This window comes from Lissotriton vulgaris, chromosome 1_1, assembly GCF_964263255.1.
Source record: "Lissotriton vulgaris chromosome 1_1, aLisVul1.2, whole genome shotgun sequence".
Classification (NCBI taxonomy): domain Eukaryota; kingdom Metazoa; phylum Chordata; class Amphibia; order Caudata; family Salamandridae; genus Lissotriton; species Lissotriton vulgaris.
Window position 1 is genome coordinate 615,887,947 of NC_141685.1, and position 25,540 is coordinate 615,913,486.

The 25,540-nt window shown below is 44.6% G+C and overlaps 1 protein-coding gene across 1 annotated transcript in view; it reads left to right on the plus strand.

Annotated features, from left to right (window-relative positions):
- The window catches only part of MIGA1 (mitoguardin 1), a 725,941-nt gene that overhangs the window by 626,671 nt on the left and 73,730 nt on the right, over window positions 1-25,540 (plus strand). The window contains exon 14 of the mRNA XM_086936331.1: window positions 1,733-1,786. Coding sequence (XP_086792457.1) covers window positions 1,733-1,786 — 54 coding nt within the window. The remainder of the gene's footprint in view (window positions 1-1,732; window positions 1,787-25,540) is intronic.

Below are 25,540 nucleotides of genomic sequence, written 5' to 3' on the forward strand. Positions count from 1 at the left end.
ACGATATAATAGCTTCAACTCTTAAATCTACCATAATATCTAATTGATACTATAAGTATAAATTAAGCTATTTCATTTGATCCTGTGACCCTGATAAAGTTCATGTGGATGTGAGTGAAGCATTAACTGTGGTGGGTGATTGACCCCCACTGCCTACTCCCTTTTGCATGTTACTGCAGTTTTGCTCTAATACATAGATTGGTAAGAGAATTAAACATTTATTTTCTATTGTTGCAACCCTCATACTCATGTGTTGTCTACATAGAGCAACCTCGCAGGAGTGATCATGCTATGAATCTAATACCTGTGGATTTCAGTGTTCTAGTTGTACTATGACTCGCCCTCGTATTATGATCAATGTGAAGAGAAAGAGTAGTAATTATTTAATGAAGATTATGGGTAAGTAATCAGAGCATTATTACATTACCTAGTATCCGATTATATCAATTCGCCCTAGTTAACAACAATTCATTACTGACTAGCCAGTGCAAAGCCATTTACAGTGATTAGCTTGGTTTGAAAAAAAACTATTTCTGTACTCGACAATAAGTGTAAAGGTAGGTGACAAATGTCTTTACACTCATGCAAATGCATGGAATCTGGCCCATGTACTGCAATGGCACCTGAACTGAATATGTAGTATTTTACTACTTCTGCTGAAAGTATACTGTCTACCACCTCCCTCTGAATTTCCGCCTTGGCTGTCCTTAGTAAAATATGTGCTCCCTCCGCTGCAACATACATATATGTAGAGTGAGCTAACCACCTTCAGCAAAACTTATCTAAAGTTATTTCTCTGCAAAGATGGTGGAGTCTAACTCCAAGTGCAAGCCCCGTCTCCACTCAGGCACAGTTATTTTTGAAGCTGCCCTTAACTTTTAGACCAGTTCACCTTTAGGACATTTGTAAACATGTCAGTGTAAAAAATAACATAAATTCTTGTTCAACTCCAAAATGCATTGCTCAATCCCACTAAATTTGCCACTTATTCAAACTTCGAAAGTTGTTTCAAGAAACTGGTCTTTTCTCAGCCGTCTTGTCTGGTTTATAGTTATGTTTCATGGGGGTCACAAAGGCTGCAGTAGAGTCACTTGATTCTCCCCATTCAGGTCAGACTCCCTCATCATTGTGCAGGGGAAAATTCTTAGATTCCTACCTGTCTTCCTCTCACCCCAACGTTTGTAGATTTGGATGCTGCCACGCGGAGAGCAGTGTATTAAACGTTATTATTATTATTTTCTATATCCTTCCTTGGACACATGATTCTCACTTTTGTATATTATTCCAAGTTTGACGCTAAAATTCAGAAATATGGACTTCGCCCATATTATTTTTCCATTAAAGATACATTTGGCTCTATAGCACTGGCTTTGGAATCGCATCTTGGCACAACTGGAGGGGAAATTAAGAGCAACTGCTGCTGCACAGTACAGTTGTAAAAAACAGTCTGCAAGCTTTGTCATCAACTACTACATTTGCTTTCCTGCCAGACACCAGTATTTAATTAGAGAAAAGGCTGATGTAATTGTTTCCAATCTGGGCTGATAAAGGCGTATAATTAAATATTAATTAAACACCTTGTTTTGATCAACTCTTTATAGTGTAAAATACCTTGTTTCGGTAAAGGAGGGAGCATGATTGTTGAAGTTGCCATTCAGTATTTCACTGCTTGTTTTCCTAGTCAAGATCTCTTCCACATTCGCAGTGATTGATTTCTGTGCTCTCTTTTTAGGCTGTGGCTACAAGTTGTTGGTCCATTCTCAAGCAAAAGAAACAACAAATGAAGGTAACCTTTCTCAATGCATGATATGAATATTGGCCATAACGTACCTAAAATCTCACTCTGAACGAGTGTATTCTCATTTTCCTATGATTCTTTGTTATGTTCTCCACATACATCTGTCATTGAGCTGTACCCCAGAAAAAGTGCAAGAACTGGTAAAGCCATTAGGTCAGGTCCTGGCAAGCTATTTCCATGGTTATATATTTTAATTCTTTTTTTATTGCAAGCAGATATCACACAAAATGTAAAAAGGAAACATGTGGCCATACGTTCGAAATAATAATATAAAATTTAAGAAAATAACCATTGGATTAATTTTAATAGACCAGTACGGGTATTTCCTAATAGAGAGATGTACTTAGGACAGGTATAGAGAACCTTTATAGTTTTAATGCACAACACAGGGAAATACGGTTCTTTATGGTACTAAGAACATTTACTATTTGCCTTTAAATTACTATTACTCGAAGACATATTGTAAGCACACAGGGATGACAAAAGAAAATTGAAACATTAAAAGGAATGAAAAGAAAAGGCTTTTGCAAACAAAATAATGCCCTCTGTTAGCCAATAGCCGAGGAGGACTGACCATTCTGTATGCTGTAGTGGGCAGAATCAAAATGTGCCTGACAGTTGAAGGAACCAATAAATGGAGAGGGCTGTCACAATGCCTCTCTATGTATGTATCTTTTTTTTTTAAGTGTGGGGCTGGCGACAGAGCAAAACTGCTCTCTAAGCCAGAACCGATAAATGTAGTGGATTTCTCACGAGAAATGTAATTTTGCTTAAATGGTTCGATCCTGCCATTGGAAAAGGGAAGGAAAACTTGCCATACTGAGCGAAAGTCTCTTTTCCGGCATGATCCTGCTTAAAAAACAATTTTTTCGGGTATTTAGTAGCATGAAAATGCTGGATTTTTTTATAACTCCTACATAAAATGTACAAATTTAGAGGAATTTCTACGTATTTGTTGATCAGCAAATACCAGCTCTTCTATTAAACTAAATTATTCTTATGGTTTTGGACAACCTCTAATAATAATTAAGGTTTGTATCGTAAAGGTTGTGATTGATTGGTAAACAGTTAAAAAGAACTTGAAGGTTAAAAGTTATGTGAATAACTGTTTACAAACAGAGCCATGTTTGTTGACAGGTAAAAACCTTATTACAAAAATCCAAACTATATCGTTTAGCAAGCATCCAGATTTTTTAAATGAAGATCTTCTAGGCATATCAGCAGCTAGCTACATTCATTTTGATTTTTTGTAAAAAATTTAGCAATCTATAGCATTTTGAGAACAAAAATGCGAAGCACCAACTGCCATGCCTCGTCTCTAGTGGGAACATAAGCAGTCCCACGTCCTTGTAAGGCTTCATTAGTGAGGTGCAACTTAATGCACTATGACACAGTGAACACGGGACCTGCGTCTTGGCCTATATGTCGAACTTAGGGGATCACGGTTGAAAAACAAACAAGTAATGTGTGGAGTGCTTTTATTAATCTAAGTCACTGTTAATTACTCAGCTACATTCCATTCTGTCATTTTTGCCGACTGTGCTACTTTATACAGAAACCTAACAGTTTGATTTGGCCCCACTGCAATAGGACCAGCCTAGAGCAAATGGTATTTAGAAAGCATCATCATATTTTTATGCTTTTGTTTGAATCACTTTATTGAGAAAAAATAAATCCGGACGTGTATTTATTACAACAGTGTAGCACCCATGAGTAATAGAGAATCTACCATTGAATCGTTCTATCAGTTTCAACCTCTGGACTCCTATAACATAAGCATCTTGAGGGGGGTTGAGGGCAGTTATCATGCCAGACATTGCAGTCATAATCCAGGTGCAATGAGAGGAAATGATAAAGAAAGAAACAGAGAGGAATAAGGAAAAACAAAGAGCAAATAATCCGTTGAAATGCAACATAATTTTCTGCAAACATGCTACAGGCTTGTGTGGATATCATGACATAACAGTATAGGTCTGTCACGTGACATGGGGCGGGTGTATCCCTGTTCTCTAGTGAGGAGCCGGTGTCATGATGAAGGCTCAAACATCCGTTAAGAGTCGGGGGAACAACTGAAATGCTCTAAGATGGGTAGGGTTAAAGCATGCAAATTCGATGCAGGTGAGGTATTGAAAGAGGGGACGCCATACAGCTTTGAATTTGGTGTTGGTTTTAGTTACATTATGCAAGCGTTGTACCAAAACGAGAACATGCCATGGTCGGGTGAACCACTCTGCTAAGGTGGGCGAGGTTGGCTGTTTCCAGGACAATGCAATCAACTGTCAAGCTTCATGAAGCATGCAACTGAGCATCGATTCAGTCATCGCTTTAAGAGTTGAAGGATGTATCCCTAGTACTACCATATGATAGGAAGTAGGGAGGGGGTATCTCACTGTGGCTTTAATGTGGCTAAGGACCTCTTTCCAGAAGGTAGTGATCGAGGTGCATGACCACCAAATATGAAAAAAATCTGCCTGAGCATTACAGCATCTCCAACAAAGGTCAGAGGACCCAGCATAGAAGGTGAACCGGCATGTAATACCACTGAGGGAGATAAGGCAGTATGTTTTTGGTATGTCTCACCACAGGGTGTCCCATTATTTATCTCTTCAGAGCGTATCCAACTAGAATTGGTATGGGTGGTTATTAGCGGATGTGGAGTGTACGTACACATTTTTCAAAAGGAGTGTACGACCGGGTGATCTTGAGATACGTAGTGTGATGGAGGGCCCAATGTCTCAGCTGAACATATTGCGTCTTGACTATATCAGGTAAGTAGTATTCCACCTTGCACGGTTTTCATATTTGTCCCTACATCAAATCTCGGAGCGTCCTACAGTTGAAAGTCCAATCCTTAAAAGCATTGGGGGCTAGTGCCAGGTATAAATACGAGGTTGCATGCAATATTAGGAAAGGTGAAGGTGGTCAATCCCTTTGTAAGGGCCAGTTTGTCCCAGATGTTGAGGACAGTAGGGGTGGCGAAATATGCATTTGGGTATATAAGCTAGGTCCCAAAGTGGTCTACAAGCAACAGCTCTGTCCATATGGAGTCAAGGAGCCTCACTCTCCCGAGCTACTCAGGCAGAGATGAAACATATAAACGTGACAATGTCATGCTGCAATTGTGCAATGTCATCCTGTCGGATTGGGGTAGGTAGGGTCTTAAATAAATAAGGGGCCCACAGCAAGATGTTCATTTTAACCAAGTTAACCCTCCCCAACCACGTGACCACAAAGCGTTTCCACCTCCGGAGATCCTCCAAGATGGCACGACAGAGAGGAGGGCAGTTTGCTGTTGTCTACGTAGTAAGCGTGGGTTTGAGGTACAAGCCCAGGTATTCAATCTAATCGGGGCATGACTGAAATGAGGCCAGGCCTGTAGCTGGGATTCATCAGCTGCTGGTACTGTGAGGTAAAGTATGCTTGATTTGGACATATTTACTTTAAAGCCCAATTACGCCCCAAACACCTTAAAGCTAGAGACCACAGCTGGGAGTGAGGTGGCTGGTTGTGAGAGGCTTTTGCACTAAATGCGATAACCAACAAACATTATCTACTCTCTGTCTGTTACGTATGAAGCTGACCTGGTCTGGATCGATCAGATGCGCTAGATAGCGCTCAAACCCAGTGGCCAAGATCTTAGTGAATATCTTTGCATCTGTATTTAACAAGGCAGTGAGGCAATATGAAGAGCAGAGTGGTGGGTCCTTGCCTGGCTTGGGGATAATCAATATCTCTTTGGCCATCGTGGAAATGAGGCCAGTTTCATGCCTAAAGGAGTTTAACAGATGACTCAGTGGTCACCCAGCTCAGATAGGAACAATCTATAGAAACTGACAGGTATTCCGCCTGGTCCAGGAGTCTTGCAACGTTAAAAGCACCAGACGAAGTTCTTTCACTGAGATAGGTGCATCCAAAAGCTCTGCATGTTGAGGCTGAAGTCACACTTCACCATATATGCTGCTATCAGTGTGGGCAAGGTCTCCTCGCTGTCTTAGAGGGCTTGATAATAGTTATAAAATGTGCTTCTCTTATCACGTCCTGTTGTCACTTATCCTCCAGTTGACATCTTGAGTTTGGTTATATGTTCTTTTGCATGTGCTTGGCGCAGTCCACGTGATGGGAGTGTACCTACTTTGTTGCCCCCCTCTTTGTTTATGCGCCAAGAGGGAGTGTTCCATTTTGTTTGTCTAGCGTGTTGGCAGCTGTCCCTGCAACACTGCCAACTGTCTATTGAGGCGCCGACTGGGTGTTGCCTTGTTTTGGGTCTCTAACGTCTTTATCTCTGACCGTTTTTCATCAACTAAGCATACCTCTCTGTTCCAAGCAATAGCAACTGTTATTACCCCCGAATGGTGGCTTTATATGTCCCACAACCTAGGTAAGGAGACATCCTGCTCAGTGTTGTGGGTAAAGTAGCCTGCGATGCCTGTGCGCATCTCCTCTACATCGATAGGATCACAAAGTAGCCCTACGGGTAGATGCCACTGCAGGGCAGCCCTGGTACATATTGGAGCGGGTGGCAATGTCAGTCCTATATGTATGTGGTCAGATGGGGAGATATTGGATATTTCAGCATTTTCAAGATTGTGGCGAAGGGAATGTGTCACAAAGAGGTAATCAATCTGAGAGTAAGAGGTATGTAGGTGGGAATAAAAGGAACAAGCCCTAGCGTCTGGATGAGTGTAGCACCAGGCATCGATAAGGCCCAGGTCCATTATCTCTCTTTTCAGTTGTGCAGACATGACCTGTGTGCCCTGGTAATATGCAGAGTTTTTATCCATTACCGGGTCTCAGACTGGGTTGATGTCCCCCCCCCCCCCAGTATGATATCCCCTTCAACCTTTTGTAGTTGTTCATGTATGCGTGACGAAGGTAGGAGACTTGTGAGGCATTAGGGGAATATCCGTTAAGTAATTGGAGATGGTGTTGCCCTTTGGTCAACTGCAGGGTCATAAACCGGTCCTCTTATTCCCTCACTACCTTTGTGATGGTGGGACCAAAGCAAGACTTGGAGTATACCCGCCTCCAGTATTTTAGAGTCACTGTAGGTAGAGTGGCGTATAGGGTATCGCAGGTGTGCCATTGTTAGAAATGGGGGTCTCTAGTTGGCAATGGCTTGCACCTTTGTCCAAGTAGGGACCCTTCTTCCTAGTCAGGATAAAACTCATAAAAATAACCCCTGATCACCCGACTGGTAGCTTGGTACGAGCAGTCAGACTTATCTCATGGGCAGTGTGCAAAGTATTTGCACTGAACGGTGACCCAGTGAAAGCACTACAAACAGACACCACACCAGTTTAGAAAAATATCTAATCCTTTATTTATTTAAAACAAGACCATAACAATAAAAATCCAACATACAGTACTTAAAAACATGCACTTTGAAAGAATAACAGTGAAAATGCAGTTCCTTGGAGTCGGTAGCTCCGTCCAGTGCTAAAGCGATACTGAAAACAGTATTAAACAGTAATGTCTGACCGCATCAGTCGGAGTGTCAGCAGACTCGTAAACAGTACCTTTTTGTATTGGCCAAAAATGTGCGAGACTGTTGTGGCAACCGTCGCGATGCAAAGCATAGTGGTGCAGCGTGCGGTGCCCTCAAGGCGCGGTGCAGGCAGCGGGTCAGTGATGGTTGTTCAGCTGCGTCGATGAGACCAGGGCTGGGATGCGGAATGAAGGCGGTGCTTGATAGGGTGCTGACGAATCATGGTGCAGGCAACAGAGCCGCTTGCAGGAGCTGACGTCTGTGGCCCCGACTGAGGCTTGGGATGAGGCGGTGCGTCGTGAGACTTACGAGCTGAGCACCCAGCCACGATGCAGTCAAGGGTGTCGAAGTCAGCAGGTATCAATGGCGTCGGTAAAACAAGATGGCGTAGTGAAGCGAGGAGGTGTGGAGTGCTATGCCCCCAGGTCAAGGTGCAAGCAGCAGCTTGGTGGCATCGGTCGTCGTCGTCTTTGGTGAGACCAGGGTTGCGGTGCGAGATGCGGCGGGCCCTCTGCGGTGCCTTCAAGACAGGTAGCCAGCGATGGAGTCGGTGATGGAGTCGCCTGCTTTCCCCCTCTGTGGCAACTGAACCACGGTTCCAGAAGGGGTACCCAGAGGTCGGTGAAGTCTTTGCTGTACCTGAGACTTTAGAACAGGAGGCAAGCTCTGCTTCAAGCCCTTGGAGATACTCAGCTCAAGTAAAGAGTTCTGCTAGTCTTTTCACTGCCTAAGTCAGAAGCAGCAACTGCAGGCCAACCAACAAAGCAACAGCACAGCACAGCAAAGGGGCAGTACTTTTTCTGGCAGTACTTCCAGCTCTTCTTCTTGGCAGCTTCCTTGATTCCAGCGAGTTCTAAAGTTCTGGGGTCTGGGCCCCAATATGTATATTCAGTTTCTCTTTGTTCTTTTTGGGCAGAGAGTATCTGTACCTAGTCCAAACCAGTTTGGTCCTCTCTTGCCCAGCTCCCAGCATTGTCTAAAGTAGACCAGGCCCATTCAGGTACAAGGAATCTCCTCCCACTACTCCAAATGCAGACCAGGTCTATTCAGCCCAGCCCTGACTCATCCTGGAAAGGTAGGACACAGGTCGACCCCCCAGTGGCTGTCTGAAGAGAATGATTCAGAAAAGGGGGTGGTGATGAACAGAGTGTCTGAATTAAGCAGACCACTCTTACCCAGTCCAAAGATCAGGGCTTGATCCATCACCGTTTTTTAGCTCACTGCACCATCCCAGCTCAGAACTTGGCTATATGCAAATTAGTCTGACCCTGGCCCAGTGCATCATGGGAACAGGGCAGACCAAACTACCAAGCCAATTCTTATACTGGGAAGATTCAGAAAAGGGTGTGGTGATGAACAGAGTGTCTGAATTAAGCAGACCACTCTTACCCAGTCCAAAGATCAGGGCTTGATCCATCACCGTTTTTTAGCTCACTGCACCATCCCAGCTCAGAACTTGGCTATATACAAATTAGTCTGACCCTGGCCCAGTGCATCATGGGAACAGGGCAGACCAAACTACCAAGCCAATTCTTATACTGCCAGAAACCGGTCCCCGGGAGCTTGTTTCCTTCCCAGTGTAAGAATTGGCTTTTGTAGTTTGGTTTGCCCTGTTCCCATCATGCACTGGGACAGGAACAGACTAATTTGCATACAGCCAGGTTCTGAAACTGGGATGGTGCAGTGAGCTAAAAAACGGTGTTGGATCTAGCCCTGATCTCTTGACTGGGTGAGAGTTTTCTGCTTAATTCAGAGACTCTGTCCCTCACCACCCCTTGTTGTAAATATTTTTGTCTGAAGAGGATGCACATCCCCGGCCCCTGTCACTCCAATGCCAGAGAGTCAATCCACACACCCAGCAGAGGCACACAGCATGTCTAAGTAAAAAAATACCTACTTTCTAAAAGTGGTATTTTCAAACACAGAACTTAAAAATCATCTTTACTAAAAGATACATTTTCCCATTCTGAGTTCATGAATATTAAACTCCATTTCCCTATCTTATCCCAATGGGAAGATATGCTTATAAGATGGTCTAAGTGAACTCCCATTCTATCCTATGTGACAGATATCCTTTCCATAGTGAAAAACGAAATAAACTGTAATTCACTACTAGCACATGTCACAAACACCAGTACACATCCTTCCTTTCATATACACTACACCCTGCACATAGGGGTACTTTGGGCCTACCTTAAGGGTGACCTATCAGTAAGAAAAGGGTAAATTAGGGCCTGGCAAGTGGGTGCACTTACCAGGTCGACATGACAGTTACAAACTGCGCGCAGACACTGCAGTGGCAGGTCAGAGAAACCTTTACAGGGCTGCTTGTGTGGGTGGCACAACTAGTGCTGCAAGCCCACTAGCTTAAACAAAAAGCTACTGGGTTCGAGCTCCCAACAGCACTGCTTGCCACAGGCTAATAAACAACAACGGAAATTGCAGGTGCTACCTATCATTTACTCTCTTATTTTTAATTTGAACATCTGACCATAAAACAAATGTTACAAATGACCGAAATGTGTCCTTCTGATTTGAGTTCTTTTTATTTTGAAATATTTTATTTTATATTTTTAGATCTCAACCTTTTGGAAATTTGATGAAAAACTTATTTTAAAGACCTTATGTACAACAACAAAAGACTTGCTATTCAAACAAAGAAAACTTTTTTTGTCATGAATGAAAAGTTTTAGACTTTTTTAGACAATATATACAACATACATTCAATCATACCACTCACAAACCACACTATTTACATATATACATACACAACAAAGAACATATAAATCGTATCTACAATGTAATCACTTTGATTTACAAAGAAGCCTAGAAAACAATCATATTTTTCAAAACATTTCAAAAATAGATAACACCGTTTTTTTGGTTTTTTAAAGGCTTGAAAAGTCTACGCGTTTCGAACTCATGTAGATGAATGAGTTCTCGTCAGGACCAAGGTCTGTGAAGAGAGAAGGGGAAACTTATTGGTATTCTATTTTTTGTGACCAAACTGACTACTCCTACTGCTAGCTTCCATCTCTTACCTCTGTCACATGCTGTGACACCACAATCGAAGGTTCAGTGTTCACCTACAACAACATCAGTTGGAAGCACGAAAAATTCACCAACTGTAAATCACGCAATGTGGTGTATAGGATTTGAAATGTTTTGAAAAATATGATTGTTTTCTAGGCTTCTTTGTAAATCAAAGTGATTACATTGTAGATACGATTTATATGTTCTTTGTTGTGTATGTATATATGTAAATAGTGTGGTTTGTGAGTGGTATGATTGAATGTATGTTGTATATATTGTCTAAAAAAGTCTAAAACTTTTCATTCATGACAAAAAAAGTTTTCTTTGTTTGAATAGCAAGTCTTTTGTTGTTGTACACATGGTCTTTAAAATAAGTTTTTCATCAAATTTCCAAAAGGTTGAGATCTAAAAATATAAAATCAAATATTTCAAAATAAAAAGAACTCAAATCAGAAGGACACATTTCGGTCATTTGTAACATTTGTTTTATGGTCAGATGTTCAAATTAAAAATAAGAGAGTAAATGAAAGGCAGCACCTGCAATTTCCGTTGTTGTTTGCAAGCCCACTAGCAGCATTTGATTTACAGGCCCTGGCACCCTCCGTGCACTTTACTAGGGACTTACTAGTAAATCAAATATGTTAATCATGGAATTTACAATAGGAGCACTTGGACTGTAACACTAAACAACAATGGGAAAGTGCGCAGAGACACTAAACCAGCAAAAACAGAGTAAAAACCAGGAGGTCAGAAAGCAAAATGACAGGGGAAACACACCAAAAGATGCCAGATCTGTCTACACCACATAGGTGATTCTGTTGCAAAAAGACCATGTTAGGGTTATAAAGCAGGATGTAATCCCAAACTTTATTGTGCTTTTTGAGGGAGTTAACGTTGCGGATATTCAGGAAAAGCAATTTAAGACCCTCTTCCATGAAAGGGAGGTTGGGTAGGAGCAGTCAGCCAAGTACGTCTACGGATGGCCCCTAAAGCGGAATCATTCCACTCAGGTAATTCGTCAGAGAGTAGAACATCCACTGTTACCCGCCCACAATCATCACAGTTTACAGAATAGCTCTGATACCTGTAGAGGAAAAACATCATCATAAACCAAATAAGAGTTGAGGGCCAACAGGGACCAACTTTTGCATCCGCTTCCCACTGAGACTGGGACCGGGGTGCTGGTTTCTCTCCAGCGGAGTCACCCTCCTGGGGTGCGAGACTCGTGGGGGCAGGCCCTCCAATGAAGAGGTAGTGTCAGGGCAGGAGTTTGTCATGACATCTACCTGGCCCACTGTTCACCATCTCAATTTTCTGATGTCAGCCAGATGCTTGTCCAGTTCTCATACTGAGGGCTGGCTCAGGTATTGCAAGTAATCCCCCGCTACACAGATTCAGGAGTGGAGGGAGCTGGCGCTGCATCTTTGTCCATGCTCTGGAGGTGCTGGATAATATCCTGCTTCATTTCTGAGGCAACGTCTCTGCTGAGCATTGTCTGAGCGGTAGGTGCCTACCGTGATCCATATCGGTTTCAAGGTGTCCCTGGGTACGTTCCGAGCTGGGGAGGAGGAGTCATCGCGGTTAGGGGAAGACTCCACCAGTAGCCATCACGCCTCTCCCATAAAGCGCGTAGATCACCGTTTGCCCTCCCCGGCAAAGAGCAGAGCAGAGGGGTGGCCCCACTGATATCTGATGTCCATGGCGCACTGTTCATCTATGATCGGTTTGAAATCCTGCCTGCGTCACAATGTTATAAGTGAGAGGTTTTGAAATAATTGCTTTGAGTGACCCCTAAAGACCAGATCAGCTTTCTTCCTGTCGACGCTCAGGATGACCTCCCTTTCTGTGAAGTAATGGACTTGTGTTAGGATGTCTGACAACACATTTGGTCAGTTCGGAGCAGAGGCTACCTGGTGTGCTCTATCCAAGACTGGGGGTGTGTTGGCGTCTTCCCCAATTTCCTGGAGGAGGGCCATCATGCATGCCATAATGTCTTTGCCTTCCTGCCCCCTCGGTACCCCCCAGATGCGAATATTGTTCCTGAGACTATAATTTTCCAGGTTTTCCTACTTGGTCTTAAGGGCAATGTGTTGCTCCTCCAGAGCTGTGACGCGTCACCAGAGCATCTCCTGGTCCTCCGACCTGGCATCTATGGTGCGCTCTAAATCATCCTCTCACTCCCCTATGTCTGACACATCCTTCTTGATGTCTCTGATGCACGCCCTAAAGTCTGCTCGGAGGAAGCCGATCTCTGATCTAATTTATTGTAGGAAATGATTCAAATAATCCTGTGTTATTGGAGCTGCTTTGCCCCAGAAGGCAGTCACCAGGGTGTCCTTAGTGGAATTGGTGTGTGGCATATCGTGATAAGTCCTCAGCTACTCATTCGGGGAGCGTGCCCAAGGAAGTGCCTTCAATGGCATGTCTACCGATGCTGGTATCTGTAGTGTCCCCCACTACAGAGTCATTGTAAAGGTTGTACCACAGATCGGGCCCAGCAATCAGGGAAGAAAGTGTGCTGGTCCGTGCCTGGGCCCACTAATCGAAGCAAGGGAAGTAGTCTCCCTGACCCCCCAAGTGAGTAGATTTGGACATTCACCCTGACAGCACACTCACCAGCTCCCCCACATGCATGGCTGCGCTCCAGCAGAGAGTATGATATTGTCATTGTGCGGGGAGGTTCATGAAGTAACCAGTGTTTGATCAAGGAGTTACTGGCCCGTCACCCGGGGAGAATTCGTGCTCCAATGAAGTTCGGCCCGTGTTATGCGGGTGGGTGCTGTTTGTGACCTCAGGGGGGCTCCAATGGGCCGCACCACAGGGGCATTCGCCAAGTCCAGCCTGTAGTCTCAAAACAAAGTTCTCCCTTATCAATCACGCAGTCAGGCGGAAGCTCCACGTGGCTCAGACCAGGATGCCAGGTCCAATCCCCCAGCAATTCCAGTTGGTCTTGCGACAGGTGATCACCTGCAGCAGCACTTCTCACAGGGGACCACTAACAAGCCAGGGAAATGTTCTCAGCCTACAGGGACAACCAGGTTACAGGGGCTGTGGAGAGGCTCACCTGAGGTGGTATCATGACACCGGGTGCAACAGTATCTCTGTTTTATCAGTATTATATGTGTGTTACTTTATTCTATAAAAAGTTTCATCATAAAAGTGTACAATTTATACTGTACATTAAAAAAGAGAAGAAAAAAAAGAGCAGGGGCCCACCAATCTTATATAAACATACATCATCCCATACTACTCTATTTTGTTTAAAATTACTAAGATATAAATGTCCAGCACATTAAAAGGCTAAAAAATGCAAGGACCCACCAATCCTATGTAAACATACAACATCACATACTACTCAATTTATACAATTACTAAAATATACAATAAATCATTGTCATGAGAACCATTAAAAAACATATCCTGCCGTGGGGCCAACTGGTGGTTGGGTGGGGTGGGGAGTGAGCTTAGACCTCCTTATACGTGTCTGCCACGCACTACCCAAATATTTAGCTACCCCACAGACCATAGCAATGGAGGACGTATCAGTACAGAGGACCCGAAGTGACATCTAAGGCCCAGCCCCTTACATTGTGGTTTTAACCATATCTTCCTGGCAACCCTGTATGCCGGACAGGCAAAGAAAAAATGAGCCACAGACTCATTGGGGGCTGCACAACCGGGACAAGCTTTTTGTAGAACACCCGAATCTTTCCACCCAGAAGAAAAGTCATTCACCAGTAGGGTCCCAAGCCTCAGTTTTAGGTAAAGTGATCTGTCCAGTGGTTTCTCTATATAATCAAGGAAGGGTTCGAGTTTTCTTGTCCATTTGATCTCCAGGTAACGCTGGGAGAGAGGGTCCCCTTCACTTCTGCGTATGGCCATCTCCTGTACCCAGTCCCAATAGAGCCTCTTGATCACTACCTTGGGAGGCGGTGTTTGGCTCAACCATGCTTCACTTAAGCCCAGTTGCACAACCAGCTGTCTCAGGTTGCACAACCACTTAATCTTATTGCCTATGTTGAGGAGAATAAGTTCATCTAGAACTGCAGCATAATTATGGAGCTCCTGGGTCCTTCTCAGACGCACCCAAAAGAGAAGTGGGCGCAGACGAACTATATATTTTATGGGGCGCCTGCCTAGGTCTAACCGTAATGGAATTAATGGGGTGGAGACTGGGAGGGCCACCAGGTCTCTCATAAACTTATTTTCAGACGTGGCTAACTCTGTTATGATCTCAAACCCCCACAGCTCAGAACCATATAATGCTGTCGGCAATACTTGACCATCATAAATTGCAAGAGTCGGTGCCACAGGTTTACTAAACAACTCCCGCTGTTCCCTTAGAGTCACCCCTGAGACTCTTTTGTGATTTAATAACATTTTGGCCAGATGGTCTTTCCATTTCATCCGGCTGTTTACCCCTACACCCAGTTAGTCAAAGGAATCGACCAACTCCAAGGGGACGCCGTTAAGCCAGACATTATTCCTGAATCTCTTGGAAGGTGAAATGGCCATAAGCTTTGTTTTAGCGGTATTTATAGTGAGGCCTCTATCAATGCAAAACACACTAAAGCGGTCCAGGAGTTTTTGAAGACCTGTGGGTGTTTTAGAGATCAAGATGGTGTCATCCGCGAAGAGTAGAGTAGGTGTTTTTTCCCCCGCCAGGGATGGCGCATCTGCCGCTTCCGCCCTCAGATGATCCACCTCTCCATTCACAAAGAGGGAGAATAGGGTCGGTGCCATAACACATCCCTGGCGGACTCCACTCTTCACGGGAACCCGTTCTGTCAGTTGTCCCTGGGTGCCCCATCTGATCCTCGCATAATTCCCCTCATGTAGCTTCACAATAAGACCCAAAAGTGGCCCTGGGAAGCCCATCTTCCCCAAGATATCCCACAGCCTTGCACGAGGGACCAGGTCGAACGCTGTCTTAAGATCTATGAATGCCAGATAAAGGCTAGCCTTGTTAATGGTCACAGCTTTCCAATAGATCGAAAAAAAACGGAAGACCGGGTCCATCGTGCCCACCTTCTGGCGAAACCCTGCTTGCAAGTGAGAGAGAACATGCTCCTCTTCCATCCAGACACCCACCCTGGAAATGATAACCCTGCCAACCACCTTCTGGATCACGTCAATCAGACTGATCGGTCTGTAATTGGCAGGGTCGTCTCTTGCGCCCTTTTTGTACACTGTTACCACCTCTGCTCCCTTACATGAGTCTGGCACCGGATAACCCTTAGAGATCAAATTCATTATTAGGGCAATTAGTTTGCCCCAGGCATCGGGGTCATTCAAAAGGAGGTCCCCTGGTATCCCGTCCGGGCCAGGTGCCTTCCTAGGGGTCAGATGTCTAATGGCCACTCTTACTTCGGAGGGCAGAAATGGTTCTTCGAGCTCCGCCAGGGTTTGGGTCCTGAAATCTGAATCTGGTATCATGACACCGGGTGCAACAGTATCTCTGTTTTATCAGTATTATACTGAAGGTTGCTGGCCCGCATCCATTCAAAGACTGCTTCCAGGCAATTCTTAAAAGCGTTTTTGCGCATCAGATATATCCTTCTCCATAGAAAAAGCTGTGTGTCATCCACATAGGAGACAATTTGGACCTCAAAAGATTCTACTAATGGGGCTATGTAAATATTGACTAGAGTCGGGCTCCGCACTGAGTCCTGCGGAACACCGCAGAGGTGGCTGGTGTTAAAGGGCGCTGAGGCCACGCCCCACTGATCTACAAGCCCAATGAACATTTTTTTTCCCCTTTATTTAACACCTTGGCTGCTAGGCGTTTTCCCCCTCCTGTGCTGGGAATTACCATTTTGCTGTTTCCATGACGAGCTCAGCTCATCATCAGCACACGACACCCGTGGGTGATGACGAGCTGAGCTCGTCATCAGCATCGAAAGGGTTAAAGTGCAGTATTTCAGTGCCAGCCTGCCTAGTTTGTAGTCCGATTAAGGGCCAGGCACTAGCAGGCCACCCTGCACATGTGCGCACGCACAAAGTGTTGGTACCATGCAGGGATTGCCATACACGATAACGCATTGTTAGGAAGTCACCACTGAGCTCCGCTATGATAATCCATTGGATCAAGCCAACACGGTAACGCGTGGTTAGGAAGTCACCACTGTGCTCCGCTACAGTAATCCATTAAATCCAGCCATACACGGTAACGCGTGGTAAAGGAGTCACCTCTGCGATCCGCTACTTCAGTCACCAAGGCTCGTTTTTTTCACGAGCTAACTAGTTAGTTGCACAAGAACTGAAACAGCCATGCGCGGCTCCAATACTATCACCGCTGCATCTGCTCAGTAACACAAAGGACCAAAGAACCCTCCCTGCCGAGTTTTGACAGTAAGCCCCAAGTACTCCCAGAACTGCAAGTGACCACGCTCCAGGAAACCGGTACGGAACGGCTCCTAATCCATAAAGTACTTCCTTCCACCAACGGCCTCATGGAAAATGTAGTTCATGCAATGCAGGCGCCGCTACGAATGAATCCTGACACCGTCTGTTTAGAGAGCTGCCATGTCTGCACTGTGCACCTGCCTCACTCGGGCATTGCTACAGTTTGTTAAATATCTCCTATTTTTCATGAAGCACATTGTTCATAATAACACACAAGCAGGTAATGTGGTCTTGTACCAATTGTGCTGGGTGCTGGTATCCTTGTTCCAGATGTTCTAGGGTCTCCAAATATGATTTGTCATTCGTAGTTGGTAGAAAGGCCACAAATGATGGCACACGAAATTGGTTGCCTGAGTGGGATAATTCCTCAACTTGGGAGGACATTGCATTCTTACTAATTAATTTTAGCATGCAACCCGAGTCCTATTGTTATTTCAGACCAATTCATTGTGGTAACTCCTCAACTATTCAGCTTCCTGTCTCATACTTATATATGCAGTTCTTGAAAGCCTCATTGTATCACATCTTTAGGATTACTGCTCTGAGCCACAGGGTCTTGTCTGACAGAGCCATCAAAGGTGCCAATCATTTTGATGTAGTCAGCCTGTATTTACTGTCATTGTACTTCCAATCTCCTCTTGTACGGTTTTTTGCGCGTCGCAGCTTTATGAACTACTACTGCCAGAAGGTCTTTTGCCTGGAGGTTTCTAATAAGTATGTGTGCCACCTTTTACTATTCTCTGTGGGAAAATATTTTGACTCCTGTATTGCTGTCAAGATGTATCCTGTTGCTTCAGGAAAGGGTCCTCCTTATTTGAGGAATAATAAGTATTGATCCCTACATGGAGTGTGATAATACTTTAAAAAAATTGGAGCCGTCTTAGTCTTAACTCTAATTTGGATATCCAAACAGTTGGATTAGGTTTGTAAATCTCCAAATCGTTATTGATTAATACAATTGGCATGTAAAATGCACATTGTTTAGTATTTTTTATTTGTCTTTGGAAATGTGCTTATGTATGCTTGACCCCAGGAGGATTGGTGGCTCCCATTGTATTCAGAATAATTTAATTTGGGCTCTAAGTCTGCTGAAAATTATATGCAACCCTCCGCCTTTAGGACTCATAGTTTTACCATTTTGCAGTGCAGTTAATGTATAATTTTGCCCTTGAGATATCAAACACATTAGAACCCATTCTGTCTTCTTGTTTCCCCCTGCATCATGAGGCATTGCCTGTTTTATTCCTTTCCTCGTTGAAGTGTATTGCTTTCTTTTAACCTTTTTCTCATAGTGGCCTTTGTATTCCGTTTCTTCTATAATATCTGCATTGGCATTTTGAGCTTTCAATCTTTGATCTTTACTAAAACTAGCTGTACAACTCCACATAGGTTTGCTTCACAATATCGTAGGTCTGCTGTTGGCCAAGACCTTCTCATTTTGAGATTTATACTGCACTTCAATGGGCATGCCCATTGCACGTTCCAGCAGGGCATGGACTTTCTATGCCTTGCAGGAACTGGGGGTGCATGCATACAGCGGGGTCACCGCCATGAAAACTGTGCTGTGAGGAAACTCCTAATATGCTTGCCAGTGCTGCAGTGGCAGCTCCAACATATTAGGGACCTCAGACCACTTCAAGACCGCCAGAGATCATGGATCCCTGGCGGCAGCAGCGGTTTTGTGGCAGTCAGACCGCCCAACTTGTTATAGGGCGGTCAGACCACTGATGCAGCAGTAGCCAAAATAAAGGCCCTATAACTTTTGCCCCCGCCACGCACAGTTTTATTTATTATTTCATAATTGCAAAAGTTGCTTGATAGTACCAATAATATCCTAGAAGATGTTGTGATTAATGTAATATGTGGGGTAATTACTAGTCCATTGCGAAGGCACGAGTTATAGTTAGCTTGGGGCACATGCTATAGTAACGCTTTTCTAACTATAACTGTTGCATTTCAGTGGTTTAGTGCATTTGTAAAGCAAGCAGCCAGCCCCTGCGTCCAACCCCCCCCCCCTCCCCCCCTCCCCCCCTCCCCCCCCCCCCCTCCCCCCACCCTGCAGGCAGCCAACCTAACTAAGAGCACGGCATTAGGCCATGCACGACAAGAGGTTTGCCTCTGGCAGCCACCACAAATCATGCACAACCCTCACTGAGCCAATAGAGGACCAGACGGAAGGGGCCATGTCATAATAAAGGGGAGGGAGGCCACACAGTTCTCCAATCCCTGGGACCAAATAGCATTATTAAGAGAAGGTGGGGGCAGCCCCCTTCCCGAGACTTAAGAGGTCCTGGGGACCCCATCCCCTGGGGCCAACCACTAATAATTGGGAAAGGTGCGCTCCCTCTCCAAGCCTTGTTTGGCCCAGGGAACCCCTTCGCCTGGGGTCAAGTTTTATCATCAAGGCCGCACGGCCGCCCCTCCACAAGCCATAATAAGCCCTGGGGACACAATTCCCCTGGTCCAAATGAATTAAAAGAAGGGAAGGAGGGAGTGTGGCCCACCCTCCCCAAGACTTCTTTACCCAGGGCCAGAGGTGGGATGACCCGATGCCCACCCATGGCACCCATAAGTCAAAAGTTGAGGGCTATGAAGGGAGCCCCAGCAGCCCCAGTCAGCTCACTACATAGTGCGGGAGCCAGTATTGAGTCTGCCTGGAGGGGCAGCTGTTTATGCTTGCTCCTCCAGGTGAGAGCAATATCTGTTTCCCTACCTGCAGGAGTGCGGGCAGGGAAACCGAATTCTGCTTCCACCTAACAGGAGCATTTTAAAATCCCCTGTCGACTGGGAGCAGCTATGCCTTCCCTGTCAGTACTGCTGAAGACAGGGAAGGCATTTTTGCTCCTTCCTTGTGCAAGATTTAAAACTTCTCCTGCCTGGTGGGAGAAAACAAATGTTCACCTGTCCACACTGATTCAGGTAGAAAAACAACTTTGTCCCAGGGCTGTAGCTGTGTCTAAAGTTCACCCCAAACCTTTTCTGGAAGGAGCTGATGTAGAAGAACTTTTTTGGGGAAAGTGCCAGGAAGATTCATAAAAGTTAGAAGGAAAATAAAGAATGCTTCCTTCCCACACTGGGTTCTATATCTACATTAAAATGGAGAGAGGACTGCGTGGACCCCCTCTCCATGCCTTCATATGCTCTTGGACCACATCCCCTGGGGCCGTATTTTATTTGAAGGGATGGGGCTGCATGTATCCAGAGTCCTTTCGGGCCCCAGGGGCCCCATCCGCTGGGGCCTCTCTTTGTAATGGGGTTCCCCACCCAGGGCACCCACCAGATAACACATTGGGGGCCACGGGGGACCCCAGTGCCCCCGTGGCTCGAGCCAGCTTGCCCATGTTTGGTTGAGCCAACATTGCTCCCACCCAGAGGGAGCGACTGCTTTTTACGTGCTCCCTCTTTAAGGCTCCCCTCTATTTGACATTTTGTCTGGGCAGGGGTCCCTAGAGCCTAATTAGGCAGAGGAAGGGGTTGGCTGCGTGTCCCCCCCTTCCTCCATTAAGTACTTGGCCCCAGGGATGGCGTTCCCTGGGGCCTCTCAAAGTCCATCCCTAGGGATTTTAAACAAGCTCGCTTTGGTCCTGTGCTTTTTTTAACATTTGATTTCGCCGAAGGTTAGTGGCTCCTCTGCAAATTTTCGGAAAAATATAATTAAATAAGAACGGGGTCACCTGCAAGCCTAGGGGGTCAGGGTATCCGTACCTGCCCCATATGTCTTTTTGTTTGCCTTTTTCTTTTTCTTAGGATGCTATCTTAGGACTCAGGACCGAGTCCTTATCCTAAGATAGCTAGCACAACTTACAGGTTAATGCTGTAGCAGCTAATTAGATCTTCCTTTGAGATCTGTAGGGTCTGCAGATGCTCAGAAGCTTAATATATTTAACGTTTTTTAACCAAAAACTACTGAACAGATATATACCAAAACACACAAGCACTCTTTCTGGACCAAGATGTAGCTTTCTTCCAAGTTTGGTGTAAATCCGTTCAGAGGTTTGGACAGTAGATGTGTCTAAATTGCCTTTGGAAAAAGGAATGGCAAAAATGCATTTTGGTACACTCACCCCTTTGTCTCGGCCCCCGGTTGCTGGACCACACTGAAATCTTGCGCAAACTATTTGAAAAGTATCACTTTTTTGGAAGGTTTTGTGGCGATTTGTCAACCCTGCAAAGTTATTAGCAGCACAAAAAAGACGGAAACACGATCCTAACTATAACTATCCAGCTCTCCCAGAAATAACATTTTACAAAAACCATGACATAAACAATTGACAAAACTAAAGGTCCAGCAGCCAGGGCCACACCTATTTGCTTTGCCAGGGCTTGTTGTTATTTGACACATCTTTGATGATAATGCTTCTAAAGATATTACATGTCACATTGAATCTAGACCACTGCACTTAGGCGACCATTAAATGTTTCATAATTTTCTTGTCAACATTATTGTAGACCTCCTCCTATAGTTCTCCTTAAAACTGAAAGTCATGCATTTGAATTAGAGAGTTTACAGAGTACACTTTGTGAATATATAACCTTAAATTATGCATTGGATGTGATTTTATAACATTATATTATGCATTGGATGTGTTGTGTCCATATATAATTCACCCTCTAGTCATTAGTCATTATAAAGTTTATTTTGGAAAATCGTTCTCTTAAAACTTGTAGACAATAATAATATTTAAATATAATGTTTGGATTGTTTTTTAGACCATTTAAAATTACTCAGAACCGGTCATAAAAGCTCTTTTAAAAAAAATGTAAAACAATTCTAGTAACACAGCCTGGAGTTAAAAACAATTTCGTGTGCCGAGGAAGCAGGCTGTGCAAACTCCCGATTTGTCCTGGTCTAGAAATTAAGACCATTAGCTTTCTTTATTAACCCAGCCATGAATAAAAACTTATTTAAAGCAAACACAGTGTATGTAAATTGATGTATTGCCCTTGAAGATTCTCATTGACTCCTGGTATCATCGAAACCCGTAATACTTGCACAGTGGGCGTATCAATCTCAATCTGTGATTGTATAACCTTATATTATGCATTGGATGTGTTGTGTCCATATATTATTCACCTTGTAAATGCTGTCAGTAAAAGCAGAGTGATACCAGCCTCTTGGCGTCTTGTCATCTTTAAATCAATAATAGAAAGCGAAAGAATGTTTTAAAAAGGATCACCTCATCTTGGTAATGTTTTGCAAAGTGGTAACTATCGGGACTATCCCTTTACATAAAAAAGAGTGTGTTGCCTGGACAAGTGGCTCTCCTACAACATGCACATTTTAAATTAATGTTATACTTTTGTAAGGCAGCGTTCCTTCTACATTGTATATTAAGACCATTGCTGTCCAAAATCAAAACTTAAGGGACTGTGCTTGAATTCGAATAGTACAGCCACGTGCCATCTACAAAATTGCTGCCAATTTCCTTTGACACTTTTACATTCTTATTAATACAACATAGCCGTATCCTTATCAGTTGGAGGCTGTTTTCTTGGGCGTTGGGGCACTCTGCTTTCTGGACAGTGAAAAGGTGCGACACACGCCGCTGGGGACAAAAAACTCCTGACTCCCCTTATTTTATTTATTTATTCATTTTAAAAGTTTAATACATCGATAGCTTGACCCGTGGGTATCAGAGCGCTTTGCAAATACACAGGAGATAAAGGTTGCATTACATAGCATGATCGAAGGAAGCAAAAAAAGATATAAGCAAAAACATAATAATTAGGCAAACTGTGAGGGGGAGGGAGTAACAAAAAACCGTAGGTGGTTGACACAGTCCAGTAACTAGCTATCCTTGATGGTCAAGCCAAAAGGGAATCAACTAGGTTATTAGAGTCTAGGTTAGTTGACATTGGATCGGCACTGAGTGGTTTTCCTTTTCAATTTCGAAGAGATGAGAAGAAGTGAGTTGAAGCTTCTCAGAGTTCTGGATTTTCCTACTTTTGCCAGTTTGCTGTTTAGGTAGTTGGGCGAAGGTGAGTGAAGGGTTACCCCTTGTTCTCCACGTGCATAATACGCTGACCCCCTGCCCACGGCGTCTGTAGCCGTATCCTTACCTGTTTGAGGCCATTTTCTTTGGATGCTGAGGTACTCTGCTTTCTGGACAGGGTAAATCTACGACACACGCCGCTGGGGACAACAACTCCCGACTCCACTTGCGCTCAAATGCGCATAAAATGCTGGCGCTGGCCTGCAGCGCCTGTAGCTGTATCCTTACCTGTTGGAGGCCGTTTTCTTGGATGCTGAGGTACTCTGCTTTCTGGACAGGGAAGAGCTACGACACACGCCACTGGGGACAACAACTCCTGACTCCCCTTGTGCTCGAACGCGCATAAAACACTGATAGCGGCCCGCGGCACAGGTCGCGGGCTTGGAGGCATCCGGGCCAAGCCAAGGGCGGGCCCTCCACGCCCGTCGGAGCACGGAGGAGGCTGGGCCATCCCTCTAACGACTTGGAATCTTTGTAGGGCATTAGGTAAAGTGATTATTATAGATTTACTCTGAAGTGTCTGTCTTGGGCGACTCGTATTGAGAGATGGTAAAGAGGAAGGGACTGAGTGAGCAAGTGGGTGGACGGACAGTAACCACCCATGACGCTTTTCTGACCAGGGCGGCGAGTGTACTCTCACACAAATTTGAGCTAACAACAGCGCTTGTCACTGTAGCCCTTTCCACCTCAGAAGTGGTACTTTTAGGGCGGGATTGGTGCTGATGTTACCACACTTTAATCCTTTACAGATCCATCATACTACCCAGTAACTACCTAGGTAGTATCCCTCCCAGGTGGAGATTCTGCCCACCCAGTAACACCTACCAGGCCCCTGGTTCTTACCCACTCCCCCCAAGGACCCTAACAAGGACACTAATTCTGAACCGCCGGTAAAAGGAAGTCAAAAGTTATAAGAACTACCCAAGTAACAACATTTTTGTGGGAGGACCAGCAGGAAACGACAAATCAACTAATGGACAAATGTCTTCACTGGCTTTCACATCATTTAATTGACTTGGGAGTGGGTAGTGGTCCTTTGCCTAACCAAATTATCTTGGCAAGGAGTGTGGGATGGCTGGGCACATCTAGTAAAACTTTCCCAGGTGACTGTGTGGTCATAAACTTTAATAGCACATATGTGGTCAGGTCACTCTTAAACCAGCTACACAACTTTCCCCCAAATGGTACCCAGATAGTTCCTCTATCACTGGAGTATTGCTACAATCTCTGTGCTCCACACGGAAACACACACAGAGCAGCCAGGTGAGGGGAGGTCAAATATGGAATCGCAGAGTGGGAACTACTAGTAATCCAGGAGTGAGCCTAGAAAATAGATATGCCTCCCTGACCAATCTGGATTCATGTGGCTGACTACCCCTAGACGATTCAGAAAAGGGGGTGGTGATGAACAGAGTGTCTGAATTAAGCAGACCACTCTTACCCAGTCCAAAGATCAGGGCTTGATCCATCACCGTTTTTTAGCTCACTGCACCATCCCAGCTCAGAACTTGGCTACATGTAAATTAGTCTGACCCTGGCCCAGTGCATCATGGGAACAGGGCAGACCAAACTACCAAGCCAATTCTTATACTGGGAAGGAAACAAGCTTCCGGGGACCGGTTTCTGGCATTTCAGCCGTCTTCGGCCCGGCTTGCTTGAATCCTGATGGTGCAATGAGCAAGGGACTCACATCTGAGTATACCCTTCCACGCTTATGGTGGACAAAAACGATTCAGAAAAGGGGGTGGTGATGAACAGAGTGTCTGAATTAAGCAGACCACTCTTACCCAGAAATGCCAGAAACCGGTCCCCGGTAGCTTGTCTCCTTTCTGGTGAAGAATTGATTGTTGGTCTTTTTGGTCACGGAGGCAACTAACACTGCAGATATAAGCCGTAAATGACATAAGGGTGCGGTTTTATTTTACAGTATACCGCGCTGAACACCCTTCGCCTGCAAACTCATGGGGCATTGAACACTTGTGGAAAGAGTACGTATAACGCCATCACAATGGTCAAAGACCAACAATCATTGTTTTTAAACATGAATAAGGGTCCCTCGTACTTCTCCCATGACGGGCTGTTTGTTTGTATGTGTTGAGCCGCAATTGTATGTTTGATGAGACAAACTTCTGCCCCAACAGTAAGAGGGCTTTCCATAAGACAGGTTTGGTGGAATTAACCATTCACGAGAGGTAGATTAGATCTGTCTGTTTGATCCTACAAGGTACAACAATCGCTTCATGAGTACAAGGCGAATCTTTACCATTGTGTTTCGTGACTTTATTTATAGTTTGTACCACTATACAATATGATGTGAATACACATTCATGTTGTTTTTCTCCCTCTCTCTTTTTCTCGTTTTCCTTTACAGAGACCGCAATAGGTCAATATTTTTGGTATTCATTGAAATTTACCATGCTTCACTAGGGCCAGCTCATGCCCTGAAGCCTAAACAGTCAGCTTATTTTTGCTGCCTTGTTTGTAGGACGGTAGGCTTACTACCTTAGAACTGAGCTATTTGTAGTAGGGATCACTATATGGTCCTGATGAGTAAGCGGTAGGGGACTGCTTACGAAACATGTCGACTTGGTAGCAAGCTATTGCTCTACCTCAAAATCCCCTTCTTAACGTTCCCAGCTAGAGAAGTGAATAAAATGTATTTTTTCTACTAGCCAGGGAATTTTTAACCTTTCTTTATTTTTACACTCACTTGTTAGGTCGCTACACTTCACTGACACCCCTACACCAACACATAGCCTCTGTCACAAAAATAGTGCTCCCGCGTAGTCAGTCTGGTCGTAGCACGCCCCGCCCCATTATAGGGAC